Below are 15,919 nucleotides of genomic sequence, written 5' to 3' on the forward strand. Positions count from 1 at the left end.
CTAATGTTACTCAGCTAGCGTTTGGCTGAGGCACAAACCAGTCCTTGTCTGTCGTTACACCCCAGCCTCCATCAGGCTGGTCTGGCACAACTTAGCTTTGCCTCTGTGGACACAGTCGGTGAATGCCAGTGCCAAGGCAGCCAGAGACCCATCCCATGTGACCAGGTTCTGCCCTGGTGACTTAGCTCTCAGTTATCGGGAGTTTTACCTTATTTCCCCATATGTTGTGGGTGCTGTGTCCCGTGTTCTTACTCTCTGCACTGATGCATACATGCTTCTCTTTGTATCCTGACACTGGCCACTTTGTGTACTTGACAGTATAAAATGGTGCACGCTGTTCTTTAGTCTTTAATCACACTGGTGCCAAGAGATGCATTTAGTTTGGGGTGAGGATAAACCTCCAGGATGGCCCCTTTGGTGAAGGAGCTGAATTATTAGTCACCTTTCTATCTTGCTGTTCCTGTGCAGCCAGTTAACACTGGGCTGGTCTCCTCTAGGAAGTTAGATTGGCTTAACTATGTCACTCAGGGCTGTGAAAAATGTCTTGCCCTGTGCGACTTCATGAGGCCAACCTAAGCCCCAGTGCAGACACCGCCAGGTCAGCGGAAGAGTTCGTCTGTCACCCTGGCTACTGCCTCTCGCAGAGGTGGATTCACTGCAGTGATGGAAAACCCTCTTCTGTTGCTGTAGTAAGTGCCCGTGCCGTAGGGGCGCAGCTGCAGCAGTGTTTCTAGTGTAGCCGTACCCACTGTTGTGAATGACAAGAGAAGGGTCATTCCAGTGGCTCGAGCGTTTCCCCAAACATTCGAGCACCCAGCGTTCCTAGTGCCCCGCACGCATACCAGCGAGGGTCTGTGTTACATTCCTGTCAGACCAGGGCACTTGATGTAATGCAAACTAAGTGCTCCTGTGCTGGCAGGGAAGTGTGAACACCCTGCAGCCAAGGGTTAACTAGCCTGCATCCTTCTCTTGTTCGTACGGTGCTGGCAACAGACCAGCACGCTGACTCTGTCCTGCTTTGTCAATACAGGTGAGGCTGCCTCCCAACACAAACGATGAGGTAGACGAGGATCCGACAGGCAACAAGGCTTTGTGGGACAGAGGGCTTCTCAATGGAGCGTCGCAGAAGGTAACCCTTCCTAGGAGAGGGGGGGGGCAGGCAATTAGCTCCTCTGTGGAGCTTTGCAGAGTGAATGCGAGTGCATCTTTGGGGATCCATCCTGAGGGGAGATGAATCCTGCCGGGTAAGGGTCTGTAACCAGAATGGCCACAGCCAAACACCTTACAGTTCTGAGAGCGCTGGCGAACGCCTGCCGAGAAGTGACTTTCTCTGGGAGCAGGCCAAGGGCCCCCAGGTTACATTTCTCTTTCACTCCCCTGCCCTCTTATCAGCCACATCCATATGTGTGTGAAGAGCTCTAAGCCATTTGGGTAAAGCCCTGGATTTTGTCGCATGCTCTCCAGTGGAAGAGCTTGTTCCGTTCCCCTCCTGATCCTGCTGGTAGAGCTGTGCAAATCCACGGGTATCCGCTTTATATCTGTGGCCCATTGATGCAGATACAAATTTTGGATCTGTACAGAGTTCTGACAGTAAGAGCGGTCAGGCAGCTGTGACGAACTGCGGTGCGGATCCTCCACCTGCCCTGGGCAGAGGGCCTTGGGGGTAGAGACAGGGGCCGGGGCTGCTCGGGCCCCACACCCAGGGCAGGTGGAGGGTCTGCCGCTGCTTCCCACAGCTGCCACCCAGCTCTTACGGTGGCCAAGCTGTGGCTCCAAGCTGCCCCCCTCCCCAGAGCTGGGTTGGGGAGAGCCATGCTGGCAGCTGTGGGGAGCCCTGGTCCCTCCACGTACCTGGGTGGGGGGCTGTTCGGGAGTGGGGATGGGGGTGCCTCGGAGTCTCAGTCTGGCCCCTGGTGTAGAGCCCTGCAAATCCACAGATATCCGCAGATCATTTTTGCGGATCAGATGCAGATACACATTTGTGTATCCACACAGGGCTCTACTGCCAGCCCCTTTTATGCGTATGTCGGTTGTGGGTGAACTCCAGAGGAAAATACTGACCCGTGACTTGTTTGCAGGCTGAGGTGATTATGAATTACCACGTGGGAGAGACAGTGCTGTCGTTACAAAAGACCACGCTGATTCCTGGAGGGTCTGAGTCTCTTGTGTACACCACCTTGTCGGGGGGCATTGGTATCCTGGTCCCCTTCACATCCCATGAGGTAAGAGCCATCCTGCTGCAGAAGCACGGAGTGACTGCCCAGCCACACCCAGCTCCTGTGTCCGCATCCTCTGTTGGCTTGTGTGTGTTGGTCGTAGACTATAGGTGACTGCAGTATGTGAACGTCAAGTGTGCAACAAAGCTCCTGCCAAAGGGAGCCAGTGAGATCAGGGCATATGGAAGGAGGGTGGGAAGAGACAGAGCCCACTAACTGGTCTCTTCCCCGTGACTGCTTCCTTAGGAATGCATTGCAGGTGCTTTGCTGTCTGGTGCACATGTCAAAGGGTTAGCCAAAGCGTGGCCCACTGGGTTATACGACTTGGGACAACCTGAAGCCCTATATTTTAATAGAAACGTGCAGCTTGTAGCAACTAGCTCCAGCACTTGGTGCTCCATCTTGATCCATGCACAGGCTGCTGGCGCATTGCATGCTGGGAGCTGTACTGCTTTGGCCACGCTTCCATCCTACACGTGAGAGCAGCTGCCACCTGTTTGGATTTATGCAGGTTTGGGGAGCACCTTGTGTTCCTGGCAGAATGGCCTGGGTGGGCTGGTTTTGGACGCTCCTGTCCCAGTGAAAAAGAAAATCGGTGCCTGGAAGTGGTGGGGCGCCCCTTTGTGGCCAGGAATTAACTGAGCTGTGCAGGGCACAGGCTGCTAGTGGAGTGCTACCATATCCTGATGTTACTCCAGTCCCACATGGGTGGGAGGAGCAAATTGTTCTGCCTCTCAACTGCTTGTGTCCCTTCAGGATCATGACTTCTTCCAGCACGTGGAAATGCATCTGAGGTCGGAGCACCCCCCTCTCTGTGGACGGGACCACTTGAGCTTCCGCTCCTACTACTTCCCAGTTAAGGTAGGTCTGGGGTCTAGGTCCACCAGGACAGCGGTAACCAAGGTTGGCCAGTTGGCAGGTCTGCCACTGGACATGTTCACTGTTCCAATATATCGTGTGAGCGTGTCATGGAGTAACAGGCCCACAACTCCCTCCAGGGAGCTTGTGACAGCATAAACTACAAGAGAAGCTGATGTTAGCAGAGCCACTGTTGAATGGCCTAATACAGAATATTCCCAATTATCTGAGTAGTAGTGGGGACGTGGATTTTATTCAAGTAATGGAGAGTTCAGATAATCAAGAGGGCAGGCATCATTCACCAGTGGGGTGGCCTCCCACATAGCCGGGGGCTCCTCCTCGTAGTCCAGTCCAGGGGTCTCGCTCTGCCTCATTCACTCCCTCCAAGACTGGGGCTGCAGAGGGCTCTCTGCACTGTCGTAGGGCTGGGGACACCCCATCCCTGCAGGCTCAAGGTGTGGATGGGGAGGCTCCGGTCCTGGCAGAGCAGAGACCCCACCCCAGCCAGGACTGCAGCCTTCCCTGCACCTTATGCCTGCAGGGATCACGTGTCCCCAGCCCTGCAGCAGCACAGTGAGCCTGCTGTCATGGCCCCACTCACTCACTTCCATGACAGCGGGGCTGCAGAGGGCTCCTTGCGCGGCCGCAGGAGCCATTCAGCAGCAGGGAGGCATCCCCCATAGCCAGGGGTTCGTCCTTCTCGTAGTTCTGGCTGTGGGTCTCTGCTCTGTTAGCCGAACCAAACCCCTGGTCCCTCAGCATGATCCATTCTGCAGAGGGCATGTATCTCATGCTGTGGGACAAAGAAGGGATTTGGGTAATGTGGAGGTTTGGATAACAGGGTTTCAGACAAATGGGACTGTCCTGTAATACCTGGCTTTTGTCTAGTGCTTTTCATCCATAGGTCTCAAAGCACTTTACAGAGGAGATCAGTATCATTACAACTGGGGAAACTGAGGCACAGAGTGGTGCAGTGATTAGCCAAAGGTCACCCAGCCGGCCAGTGGGGGAGTTGTGAACAGAACCCAGGTCTCCTGAGTCCCAGCCCAATGCTATCTCCACTAGGTGACACTGTGGCCCCTCCCAGAGCCTCCTATTAACAATCAGGAAGATTTAAAACTAGGCCATGGTGTGGAATGTTGGATCTACACCCTGCACAGGCACCTGCCTGTTGCACCCTCCCCCGCTCCTGCTCTGTGCACCACCCTTGGGCGCCTGCATGGCTTTGCCTTGGTGTTCTGGCCATCGTGTTAGCTGTAAGCCATCACTGTGCCACATACCCAGGACTTCCAAGAAGCCTTTTTACAGCTTGCAGGATGTTTATCACTGCAGCTCTTGTAGTGTCCCTGGAGCTGTTAAGAGGGTATAGAACCAGATGGGTGTCCCAGCTACTCAGGAATTGCCCAGAGATGAGTCAGACCTATTATTGATGGCCTTGGGGCTAGTCCCAAGACCTCAGAGACCTTTGAAACCTGATTGGAGACTTTCCCCTTCACCGATCCCTCACTCACAATCTTCTCCTTCAACCCCCTCCAGCACACGCCATCTAGAGACTCTGTGCCAGACAGGACTTGCCGGCTGAAGCGAGATCAGCCTTGTCCTTCCCTCAAGTGGTCTGGGTTTATTGGGGCTCTTGTTAATTAGTTTGACTCCAGCTGCTGTTCTCCAGCAGATGAGGTCACTGAGCCTGGTCCTGTTTCGAAAGCGAGATTAAGAAACTCCTGGCAAAGAGCTGTTTGCCGTGCTGCCCTTTTGTCCATTCAGACTAAGCGGTGTTGGGGCTGAGCCCGTTTGCTATCCAGTTTCTAACGTGTTCCCGTGTCCTGTCTCTAGAACGTGATTGACGGGGACCTTTGTGAACAGTTCAACTCCATGGAACCCAACAAACAGAAGAACGTCTCGGAAGAGCTGGACAGGACCCCCCCCGAGGTGTCCAAGAAGCTGGAGGATATCCGCACGCGCTATGCCTTCTGAGCAGCACAGCCCCTCCTGGGACATGCCAAGGACGCTGCTCCCAGCCGGATTGGAAGGAATAATGTGTGCTTTTTTTCCCTTTTTAACTTCAGTTTGCTCGTCTTGCTCTGGCCCCTGGGGCTGGGTTTGTAAATTTAAGCATGAGCATTTCCCATAAACTCAGTACCAGGAGTCGGGCTTTCCAACATGGCAAGGTGCTTGCTGGAGGCCCTGGGTCCCTGTAAACCCATCTAGTGATCATAACTGCCTGCGAGAAGAGCAGGAAAGCTCTCCAGGCCTGCCCTCTATCCCTGGGGTCACAGGCACATGGCTGTCAGCTGCCCCGTCTCTTTGTCTAGGACCAGAGCCTGGACCCATTTTCTGAGGCCCTTTGGGGCTAGACCCCGAATGGCCTCATGAAGCGAGCTGGGCAGGGCAGTGCTTGGCAGAGCCCTCTCCCCACTGATGGCATCTGGGTCAGGGGCGCTCAGATGGGGGTCTGGAGCTGCCCAGCCCTTTGGTGGGCTGTAAACAGCTGGGGTGTGACTCTGAGGTGCTGCAAGGGTAATTGAAATAGCCCTGCCCACACACACACCCGCACCACGTGCTGGGGTTGGGGTTCCGTGAGCCCCATGGCCAGTGTATGGAAGTCCCAGCACGTGAAGCTCTGAAAAGGGAGCAGTGCCACACGTGGCCTGAACCCCCCATTGGAAAGGCTGGGGCCGGCTTGGAGTCCTTTATTTTTAACTGGTTTCCCTGTAAATATAGTTTTGTACAATGTTGACTCTGGTGGGGCGTGGGCAGAGGTTGAGCTGGGACTACATGTGTTTTGTAACAGCTTTTGCACGAGCAGTGTCCTGTCTCCAAGCTGTGATTGGGGGCAGCACAGGAAGAATAAAAACCTGGTTTTTAAATTGGTTTGAGTGCTGACCGCCTTTACTCCCAAACAGTGTCTCTCAGCAGGGGGCCACACCCAGGGCAGGGGAGAGGGTTATTGAGCCATGGGAATGCTGCATGTTCTAGATCCACCTTCCCTACGCTGGAAAGCCACCCAGCCACCCTCCCTGCTTCTCCTTTGGCCCTGATATAGGGGGCAACAGGGGGCCACTTGCATCTGCAGGCTCAGGCAGTTGGCCACCAGCCTATGCTTCTCTCCTACGGTGCCGCGATCCCCAGCCTGCTGGTGAAGGGGGCATGGGAGCTACCAACAAGGAGTTGGGGCGGATGTCAGCCAAAAGCCTGTGAAATAGGAGAAATTAGTAGGGGAAAGGTGAGAGAATGGACTGCAGAAATGAGACCGGCTGCCTCCCATTTGCTCGCTGTTTGGCTGTGCAGATTTGTCCGTAGAGCTAAACACCATGTGTAGGCTCCCTCCCGGGCTCCTTTTCGTGCTTTGTTTTGTAAGCTGCCTTGCTCTGGAGCTGGCTGCCGGGTGTGGAGTGAGATGCTGCCCAGGATTTACAAATCAAGTTCTTGCCCATTTTACCGAAGCACAAGCTTTGCTCCCTGGCTTCTGCTCCAGTTTTGGAGGGCTAAAGCAGAGGCCAGCTGTGCAGCGGTGCGGCAAAGCCCTAGTCAGCCATGAGCATGGATACGATTTTGTCACGGTAAAACTAGGCAGAATTCATGGAACAGTCACGGTAAAAATGTACAAAATCAGGGTGTGGTCATGGCAACAAAAACTGTAACAGTAACAATGAAGTGCTGCAGTGTGACGCGGAGGGGTTGCCAGTGACCCACAGGCTGTGTGACCTGCTGAGATAAGTCATGGGGTGAAGGGGGCACTCCCTTCCCAAGCCCCACCACCTGGGGCAGAAGCCCGAACTCATGGACATCTCTTAAAATCATGGAATCCGTGACGGAATCACAGCCTTAGCCATCAGTAGCAGATGTATGGATCTGCATCTCTGATATTGATGCAATATTGTGACCCAGGGGCACACGGCAGCACTTCAGCAGACTTAAAGATTCCCCAGACTATCTCCTGATCTGTAATCCAGTCAGAAGGATGATTAGTGGCACTAGACTAGCATTTTGAGTTCGATTCCTTTGTCACCTTGGGCAAGTCACAATCCATTTTAGGCCCCAGCCCTCTACCTGCTAAAGAGGGGTAATACTTCCTGACCTCACTGGAGCGTAGCGAGGATGAATTAGTCATGGGTTGGGAGGTGCTGTGGTGGTGAGTACCAAGGTAGATCACCTCTGTTGGTACCCTTTCGGTTTTCCTGATTCCTTCATTCCATTTCCAGGATTTCTCCTAGGGGCAAGCTGGGGGGAAGCGGGGCATCGAGGCTGAGAGGTGCTTTGCTCTGCTTCAGAACTGAGCAGCAACTTCTTCCAGCATGCTCAGGTTCGGTGCTGACATTGACATTAGGCTCTTGGCCAGGGCCACAAGGACTTGTGTTCTGTGCTACAGATGTTCTTGATCACAGTAGCAAATCCCTCCCACTCTTGTTGGCCCGGATGAAGGGCACGGGAGTCGAGTCCATAAAATGAGAGTCGGCAAGTTGACTAGGACAAAGCTGTGGCTAGTGACCCAATACCCTGACCTCTACACTTTGTAGTGGTCCCTCGGTTCGATTGCTCTGCACAGGAATTGGAAGCATGGCTGCTGGGGCCTATCTCGTGTTGGCTGTGGGACTTGGCTCGGCCACAGCCCCATTAAGCTCCCGTCTGAACATGGACCATTTGACAACATTGCTTCCAGGGGTTCTCACGTTTTTCTGGGAGCTCTGTAAATGAGATGGCTGCTTCTGCCACACTCCTGCAGTTAGAAGCGGGCTCGTTGCTCCTGGTTGTTGGGAATGAGTTTGAGAGGGCCATCGGGATCTGGTGTGAGGACATTTGGAGGCTGGTATGGAGCAGAGAGCGGCAGCTGTTCTGATTTCCTTGGGATGCCTTTTGGCCAGAAGGATTCCTGTAGGATTGCTGCATCCCCAGCTGCATTATCCTCCTTAGCTGAGGGCTTGAGTGTTGCTTATCCTTCAGAATTGGATGTGGAGAGCAGCCAGACCTCTGGCTGTGGTGCTGCAAGCTGTCTGTTTCCTCACCCCTCCTCCAGCCTTAGGACTCTCCTCCCAGGAGCATTGGTCTGCACTCCTCTCATTGCCTCTCCTCCTCCGAGCGGGCGGTGACTCCGGGGCCAGGAGCACCCTGTGGCAGGTAGAAATTACATCTTGCACTGAAGGATCCCCCAAACTAAATGTGCAGCACTGCTGAAATTCAGCCCAGGCAGGGGATTGAGGTAGCATCCAACCAGCCTTTTCAACAAACGCATAGCCCAGACACTGAGACACACCCCCTTCTTCACACTGACACCCCCAAACGCCCCCCCCCCATAAACAAACATCCATATCCAATCCACCACAACAGAAACATGAGCGATGGACTGGGAGCCAGAGTGTTCCCGCTCCATCTGGACTCCCCTGGGAGAGCTGCCATGTGGTGAAGCACTGAGGAGAGACAGGAAACTACCTCCACACCCATTTCCACCTTAGTGATTCCCAGCAGATCCCTTCGCTGCTGCGTTCCTTTGCCTCTGGGACTGGCCTCTGTTCCCAGTGGGGAGGGGAACAGGATGTGTGAGGTGCTCTCCTTCCACCTTCCAGAAAGCACATTGGCTAAGCAGTTTGTTTATTCCATCTCCCCAAGAGAACAAATCACAACAGCGTTGCTATTGCTGGAAGGCTCTGGGACAGCACAGTGATGGGGGAAGGAGGTGAATAGACTGCGGTTCTCTTACCCTAGGGAAGGGTTTGACCTCCCCGGAGGGTTTCTGTACTTCACTGCAGAACAGTGGTACAAACTCCCTACTGTGCCAAAGCAGATAGCTGAACTGTCTTCTGTTGCTGCTAGGTCCTTAAGTCCATACCACCCACAGTCCAAAACCAGACCCTTCCCAGTCAGTTTCTTCTGTTGCTTCATCTAATCTAGTGTTGTAGGTCACCCAGGCTGGACCCTCCTGTGACGTGCATGAAAGATCTCCAGTGCCCCAAGGTTGCCTGGCAGCAACAGCATGTTAGCAATGCACTGGGGTAAAGAACTGTGTGGCCGATGGGAAATCAGCCAGGTAAGGAGGAATGTGTTTGCAGTGCAGGTACAAAGGAGGGCGCACTTTGGGAGCTGGATCAAAGCCCTTTTGGTCCTCATGAGCTGTTGAATCCAGCATCTGTTTTACCACACCGTCATTCTCTTCTGTGGAACAGGGTCTCAGATGCCCCCGTTTATCACTGCTGTTAGCCACAATTAGAGTAACTAGGAGGCTGTCTGGCCTGCAAGCAGAATGCACCATTCCACACCCCATCTCCACAAGGAATTGATAGAACCAACTCAGACCCAGCACCTCTGGCTGGTGACTCTCCCTTTATCATCTGGCTGTTGCTGCAAGGACAAGGGAAGGAATTTTCTCTGTCTTATTTGCACACCTGATTCCGCTGACACCTTCCCATGACCCCTGTGTCTAATGCATCACGGCACTTGATGCTTTCTCTTGCATTTGGTTCTCTTCTTCCAGTTACCCCGGCATCACCCTGCAGGAAAGGGGTGATGTCACAGTGTAAATGTGGCCCTTTCTGCTGGCATTTGCCCCATGAGTTGCACCCTCTGTAGAAAAGGGGAGGGAGGCATCTTTGACCTGAAAACTCTGCATGTCCTGCCAAGGCAGTGGCAACTCCCCATCTCTCAGCTGCTTGAGCTCTGACTCGTCCATCTGGTGGGGCACCCAAGCTGGAAATGGAGTTGCGGGTCTTGGGTCCCCCCATTCTGTTAAGTGGGTGAAAGCACTGGAGCCCTGGGTTTGTGCTCTGCCTTGGGTCATAAGTGAAAATGACTTAAGTGGCTTCCAGTCCTCACTCTACAGACCAACGCAAGGGCCAGTCCCTGTCTGAGCTGGCTCACAGAGCTGGGATAACAGCGTTATGTGGCGGTCGTCAGGACAGAGCAATGTTAATGCCTGTTAACTGCCCCGGCGGGATAATCTTGGGTGGCAGGGAAGGATGCGTGATCCATAATGGGGGGGACTGCAGCGAAGCAAACCCGGCAGGGGTGGGCGCTGCTGTGGAAATGGCAACCGTAGAGAATGTGCCTGGGTTTAAAACCATGCATGAAGCCAGTTTGCAGCTGAGGGTTGGTCGGGGCTTGTGTCACATGCCAGATCACCCGGTTCCAAGTGGCCACACCTGGGCAACAGAGACCAGGGCTTCATGTTCCCCACGGCTCATGCGTTCTAGCAGACAGGTGCATTACTGGCTCCCCGTCTCACGCGAAGGCCCTCCAGTGCCATGTGACAGAAGCTGGCGCTGCGTGCTGCAGCAGTCCTACGGGGAGAGGGTCCAGGCCCCAGGGCTGTCCAATCCAGCACCATTCACCGGCAGGGATCTCACTGACAAATGTGGCTTTGATCAATCACAGCAGGTGTTTCATAAATTCTCTGGGAATTCCCTGCCATGAGGAAATCAGCCCTTGCTTTGCAGTGGGTGATGGGCTGCTGGGGCAGAGGGAGAAACCCCCTTTCCCAAGAGCTATGCCCAGGGAATGCAGCAGGTGTGCATCAAAGGCCCAGCCTTCAGAGCTGTGGGAACTCCCAAACCTCCACTGGGGTTTGCCTTTGCCCCATTCAGGCTCAAACAGAACAGTGACACGGACCCTTCAGGGATGTGGCTTCCTCCTGCGTCCCCCCCACCTTGCACATGCATCCTTTTGCAATCACCGAGGTTTCTTTAAGCATGCAGGAGCCTCTGTTAAGGCACTGTGTTGCCAGTTGGAACTCTGTGTCTCTTTCCATCCGGTGGAAATTCCCAGTGTCTCATTTTGCAGAGAGGCATCGCTCTGATTGGTTCAACTGTTGTTTGTTTCAACATTTGAACGGTGGGTTCCTCCCTTCCGCCCCTACAGAGCTGCAAACGGCTTTTGGGGCGAGGACCGGATAGGTCAGAGGCAGAGCCGGGGGATAAACCTTGGCTCCTTGGCACTGTCTAGACTGCCAGTCAAAAGCTATTAATTAATGGCTCCCTCTCGTGCCTCACTCCCTGCCAGCAGAGAGCTCAACACAGCTTAGCCCCACCAGTCACAAACTGCCATCAAATGCTAAACCCAGCCCACAGGCCTCCCGCCAGGCCCTGAATGTCCCAGTTGTGGGCTGCTGAGGGCAGTGAGCGTCAGAGCCGCAGGCACCCTGCTGCCCCTGCCAGGTGAACTCTGACAGAGGCCTGGCGCTCACCCAGCTTGCCGAGGACAAGGTGTGGATGGGAGCTGTGAGGCCTGCACTAGAAAGCCACGGCTGGAGGTGCTGATGGATTCAGTGGCCTGACCTGCTCACTGTGAAGCCCTGGGTAGTGACGAGTTGGATGGGTCCTATTCCATACATCCTCTGTAGACACCACAACCTCTCTGGGCCTCCCTATGCCAGCAAACCTCACCTGCTTAGCAGCCAGGGCCCTGTCACGCTGCTCCCTGGCTCTGCTGGGCCTTGGGAGAGCCAGGAAACCGCAGCAGCTGAGGGCAGTGGGAAGGAGACTCATGCTGAGTGTCCGTGGGGCATGGGTGGTGCGCAGCAGCTGGCCTGCCCTCCGACACTGAGGGAACCTGAGAGGAAGGGGGCCTTATGGAGAACGCCCACCACCCGTGTGGGTCTCCTCTGAGGCAAAGGAGCCAACTCAAAGCGCTGCCATGCTGCCCACCCCACAACACCTTCCAGGCAAGTCAACAGTTCCATGTGATCAGTGGTGGCGGAAGCAACTGCCTGGTCTAGCACGGGTACCTTACTGGCGTCTGTCACTGGATCATCGTCGGTGCCGATGCAGGCTCTGACGCAACCAGGCTTCTTCGCCGATGGGCGCCGGCAACGCCTCCCAGCTGCTGCAGCAAGTGGTACGTGGGAGCATTTTTCTTCCTTGGTGCTGGAAGTGATGTCCCAGCACGGTGAGAGGCAGTGGTATTCTTCTTCAAGGGCAGCTTTCAGATCAGCTGTGGAACCAAAGCTCTGCATTAAAGATCTCAGCACATTTGGTAGGAGTCTGCGTTAGCCTTGCTCGGCATGCTAGTGCTGATATGCAGCCCCCTAGACTCCGCTACAGAGCAGTAATAACTCCCCTCAGCATGGCCCATCTGAGGGTCTAAAGGCACTTGCCAAGGCACGGTCCATATTACTACCCCCTTCACAGCAGGGGAAACAGGTAGTGGGTGGGGCTGTGGCTTTAGCTGGCCCAAAGGGATAGGTGGGGATAGAACCAGATCTCATCCCTCCCTGGCCTCTGCCACCTCCCTAAGTGAAGTGAGTCCCCATTTTCCCCTCCGCCGTTGCTGATGCAGAGGTGATGAGCAGTGCCTCGGTGCAGCCTGAGACTGCCAAGCACCGTGAGGTCTCTTTGACCAGAGAGATGTTGTCTCAGTACTAGGGTGTGTAATTCCCACCGCTGTCCCCTTTGCCCCTTTGTTTGCCTGCTGCTAGTTACTTAGGTGAAAGGCAATGACCTGAAGCAAAGGCAATAGACTGGCTGGAGTCTGGGGCACCCTGCTTAACCCTGACTCTTTGCCAGACCGTTCTCAGAGCTCCCTGCTAGTGTGCAGAAGTGCCGTCCTTCCCACGCATTTCCCTCATCCCCGTCGCTTCCAATGAATGGCCTGTTTACAATTAATTTCCTCCTCGTGCTGCTGCCCCCAACCCCTGGCAGATCTGGCGCCCAAGCTGCTGGCACTAGTTCAGAGACCAATTGGAGGATGAATCCTGGTCCTGCTTTGACACGCTGGCCGTATGACCTCCATCAGTGAAGGGACCTAGGGCATGGCACTCCCCCTAATTGACATTCTGCGCTAATACATTGACTGTTGTCTTGGAGGACTACAGGAAAATTCCTGGAGGGGCTTGGTCTGGGGGCACTCAGCCCCCACTGGACTGGGTGTCAGCCAGAGTCCCAGCCATCCTTGTAGGTGAGAGAGGGGAATACTGCACTAATGTGCATGCTCAGCCCGAACCCAGGCAAGCGCTTGTGCAGTCCCATCACAGGCTGCCGAGCTACTCGTGTGCGTAAGGAGCAGCGTCCACTTCAACGCTTCGCTGCATCAGTGCCCGAACACTCCCCCGCCACCCACCGTGTACGGAACTGGGATGGGAGTTCCTGCCTGGCCGCCATGGAGATGTTCCTGCCTGGATACAATGGAGATCCCCTGGATGTACCCTGGGTAGCTGCCCTCGGCGTTTGGCCCACTGACCAGAAGTGGAATTGCTCAGGCAGGTGCTGGGCAGTCCCCGACTTTCACCTCTACCAGTGCCCCTCCATCCTGGCCTGCAGACCCCTCTCCCCCACTCTTCTAGTCTCCTGCTGTCCCACTCTGCCCAGACATCTGGATCCTGCCCTCCACCAACCCCTGGCTACTCCAGGCTGGGGAATTTCTCCCTCAGTGGGGCGTAGCCTTTTTGGCTGTGTGTCCAGCGGTTCTAAGGCTGCTGTTTTCAGGTGAAGGTGCCCGTTCTGGCCTGAGGGACCAGCAATAGCAGAGGGACCCTTCCATGACTAGGTCATGTGTGCAGATCTGGCCCAGGCTGGCAGTGACTGAAAATTGCCCCCATGTGATGACTGCCCATCAGTGTCCTGTGTGAGATGAGTTTGGTAGCCCTCAGCATGGAAGATGGCTGGCTGGGAGGTGAGATTGGCAGCATGACCACCTCTGGGTCCCATTTCATTACCAGCTCTATCACAGAGATCTTGAGCAAGTCACTTTTGTCCTCTGTGCCTTGGTTTCCCCTTCTGTGAAATAGGCGCGCGCACACCGATCTCATGGGGGCAGCTGATTTGATTAAAGTGCTCTGAGAGACTCAGCCACAAGGGGCTGCTGAAGGCCTTGGGGTTATTATTTGAAACAATCTCCTATCAGAAAGCTCCACTTGGCTGAAATTTCTGGATCCCAAACCTCCCAGAATCCCGAATGGCATGAACGGTTCATTTCCCATTAACAAATAAAACCTGCAAAGGAGAATACCTGGCCATGTCCATCTGGCTCCGGCGGGAGTCACACTGTGCACTTAAAACAGTCTGCAAAATTGCTGTTGAAACACAGCAGGTCGGGTGCGACAGATTCGGTCACAGAGACCCCCTTGGGACTGTCACCTGATGTGCTGAAATTACCTGTGAGCCCATTTTCCCTGCCAGCTTGGGACTCCAGAAGCTTGCCTTGTTGAGTCAGACATGCTAGCCTGCTGCAACGCAGACCCAGGGTCTGGACCATGCCCCCCAAACTGCAGGTTTTAAGTGAAAACAGCTCAGCAGGTTACCTTCTCCAACACCCAGACACCCAGCTCCCAATGGGATCCAAACCCCAAATAAGAAAAGGAGTACTTGTGGCACCTTAGAGACTAACCAATTTATTTGAGCATGAGCTTTCGTGAGCTACAGCATCCAATGAAGTGAGCTGGCCCACATGTACACAAGAAGGTTTGCAAGTATACGGAGCCATTCGCAGGTCACTGATTCTGAAGCAGTCTTAATGGCTTCCACTTAATATGTTTACATCAGTGATACAAGTTTATGTCTTATTCCCCTTATGCCAGACCTAGAACTCGTACCTGCAAACGAATGGGATGACCACACTCAGTAGATTATAAACTTTGTTATAATCTTTTGCACGAAGCATATTCCAGTTACACCATATTCACATTCATAAGCCTATTTTCATAAAGCATGTGGAGTGCAACGTCACACTGGGTAGAACCATGCCCTTTGCTAATGCAGCAGTGAATGATGCATTGCTCTCCTGTTGAAGAAGGAAAGGTGCACCAGGCAGGTAGGATTTGACAAGGTTGGTTTAAAGCAAGACCGGATCAGGAGAATCCATGTTCATTTGCAATTTCACTCCCGTCCCTGATGCAGCAGCCACAGGGAGGCACTGAAGGAGTTAATTCAGAGCCTCACTGACATGACATTCCTTTCCTCCTTAACCAAGAGCTGGGAGAGTGCTGAGTGGGTGGCAGTGATGAGCTGTGATTGAAAAGACCCAGGACAGACAGATGGGAGGGCTCCACCCAAACAGCCAGCCCCCTGGGGTAGTTTTACCCATGCTGTAGATGAGCAGCTGTCGGCTCAGAACACCTGGCTGTGGGTGCTGCCCCATGGAGAGTTCCCACAGGCTGCCTTGTGCCACAGCCCAGGGCCGGAGGGGAAATGTCAAAGGGGAGACACTGACCAGGGGAAATCTCTTGCCAAGCTGAGCCCGGATGTGGACTTTCCCAAGTGAGGTCAGCTGAAGATTCGTCCCAGGAGAGGTCTCTTGGCCGCTGCTGCAGAGCTGGGAGAAGTTACAGGAGAGGCAGGGAGGTCTCATAGACTCATAGATATTAAGGTCAGAAGGGACCATTATGATCATCTAATCTGATCTCCTGCCCAATTCAGGCCACAGATTCTCACCCACCCACTCCTGCAATAAACCTCTCACCTATGTCTGAGTTATTGTAGTCCTCAAATCATGGTTTAAAGACTTCAAGGTGCAGAGAATCCTCCAGCAAGTGACCCGTGCCCCATGCTACAGAGGAAGGCGAAAAACCTCCAGGGCCTCTTCCAATCTGCCCTGGAGGAAAATTCCTTCCCAACCCCAAATATGGCGATCAGCTGAACCCTGAGCATGTGGGCAAAATTCACCAGCCAGATACTACAGAGAATTCTTTCCTGGGTAACTCAGATCCCACCCCATCTAACATCCCATCACAGGCCATTGGGCCTTTTTACCATGAATAGTTAAAGATCAATTACTTGCCAAAATCATGTTATCCCATAATGTCATCTCCTCCATAAACTTATCAAGTTTAATCTTGAAGCCAGATAGATCTTTTGCCCCATTGCTTCCCTTGAAAGGTTATTCCAGCACTTCACTCCTCTGATGGTTAGAAACCTTTGTCTAATTTC

General features: G+C 54.0%; 1 protein-coding gene across 2 annotated transcripts in view; it reads left to right on the forward strand.

Moving 5' to 3' along the window:
• Positions 1-5,941, forward strand: part of SF3B3 (splicing factor 3b subunit 3) — a 55,344-nt gene extending 49,403 nt beyond the window's left edge. For both annotated transcript variants that reach the window (XM_048816890.2, XM_048816891.2), the window contains exons 23-26: positions 1,031-1,129; positions 2,079-2,222; positions 2,973-3,077; positions 4,908-5,941. In XM_048816890.2, coding sequence (XP_048672847.1) covers positions 1,031-1,129; positions 2,079-2,222; positions 2,973-3,077; positions 4,908-5,048 — 489 coding nt within the window. In that variant the 3' untranslated portion in view covers positions 5,049-5,941. The remainder of the gene's footprint in view (positions 1-1,030; positions 1,130-2,078; positions 2,223-2,972; positions 3,078-4,907) is intronic.
• The last annotated feature ends 9,978 nt before the right edge of the window (positions 5,942-15,919 follow it).

The sequence above is a fragment of the Caretta caretta genome, chromosome 12 (assembly GCF_965140235.1).
Source record: "Caretta caretta isolate rCarCar2 chromosome 12, rCarCar1.hap1, whole genome shotgun sequence".
Lineage (NCBI taxonomy): Eukaryota > Metazoa > Chordata > Testudines > Cheloniidae > Caretta > Caretta caretta.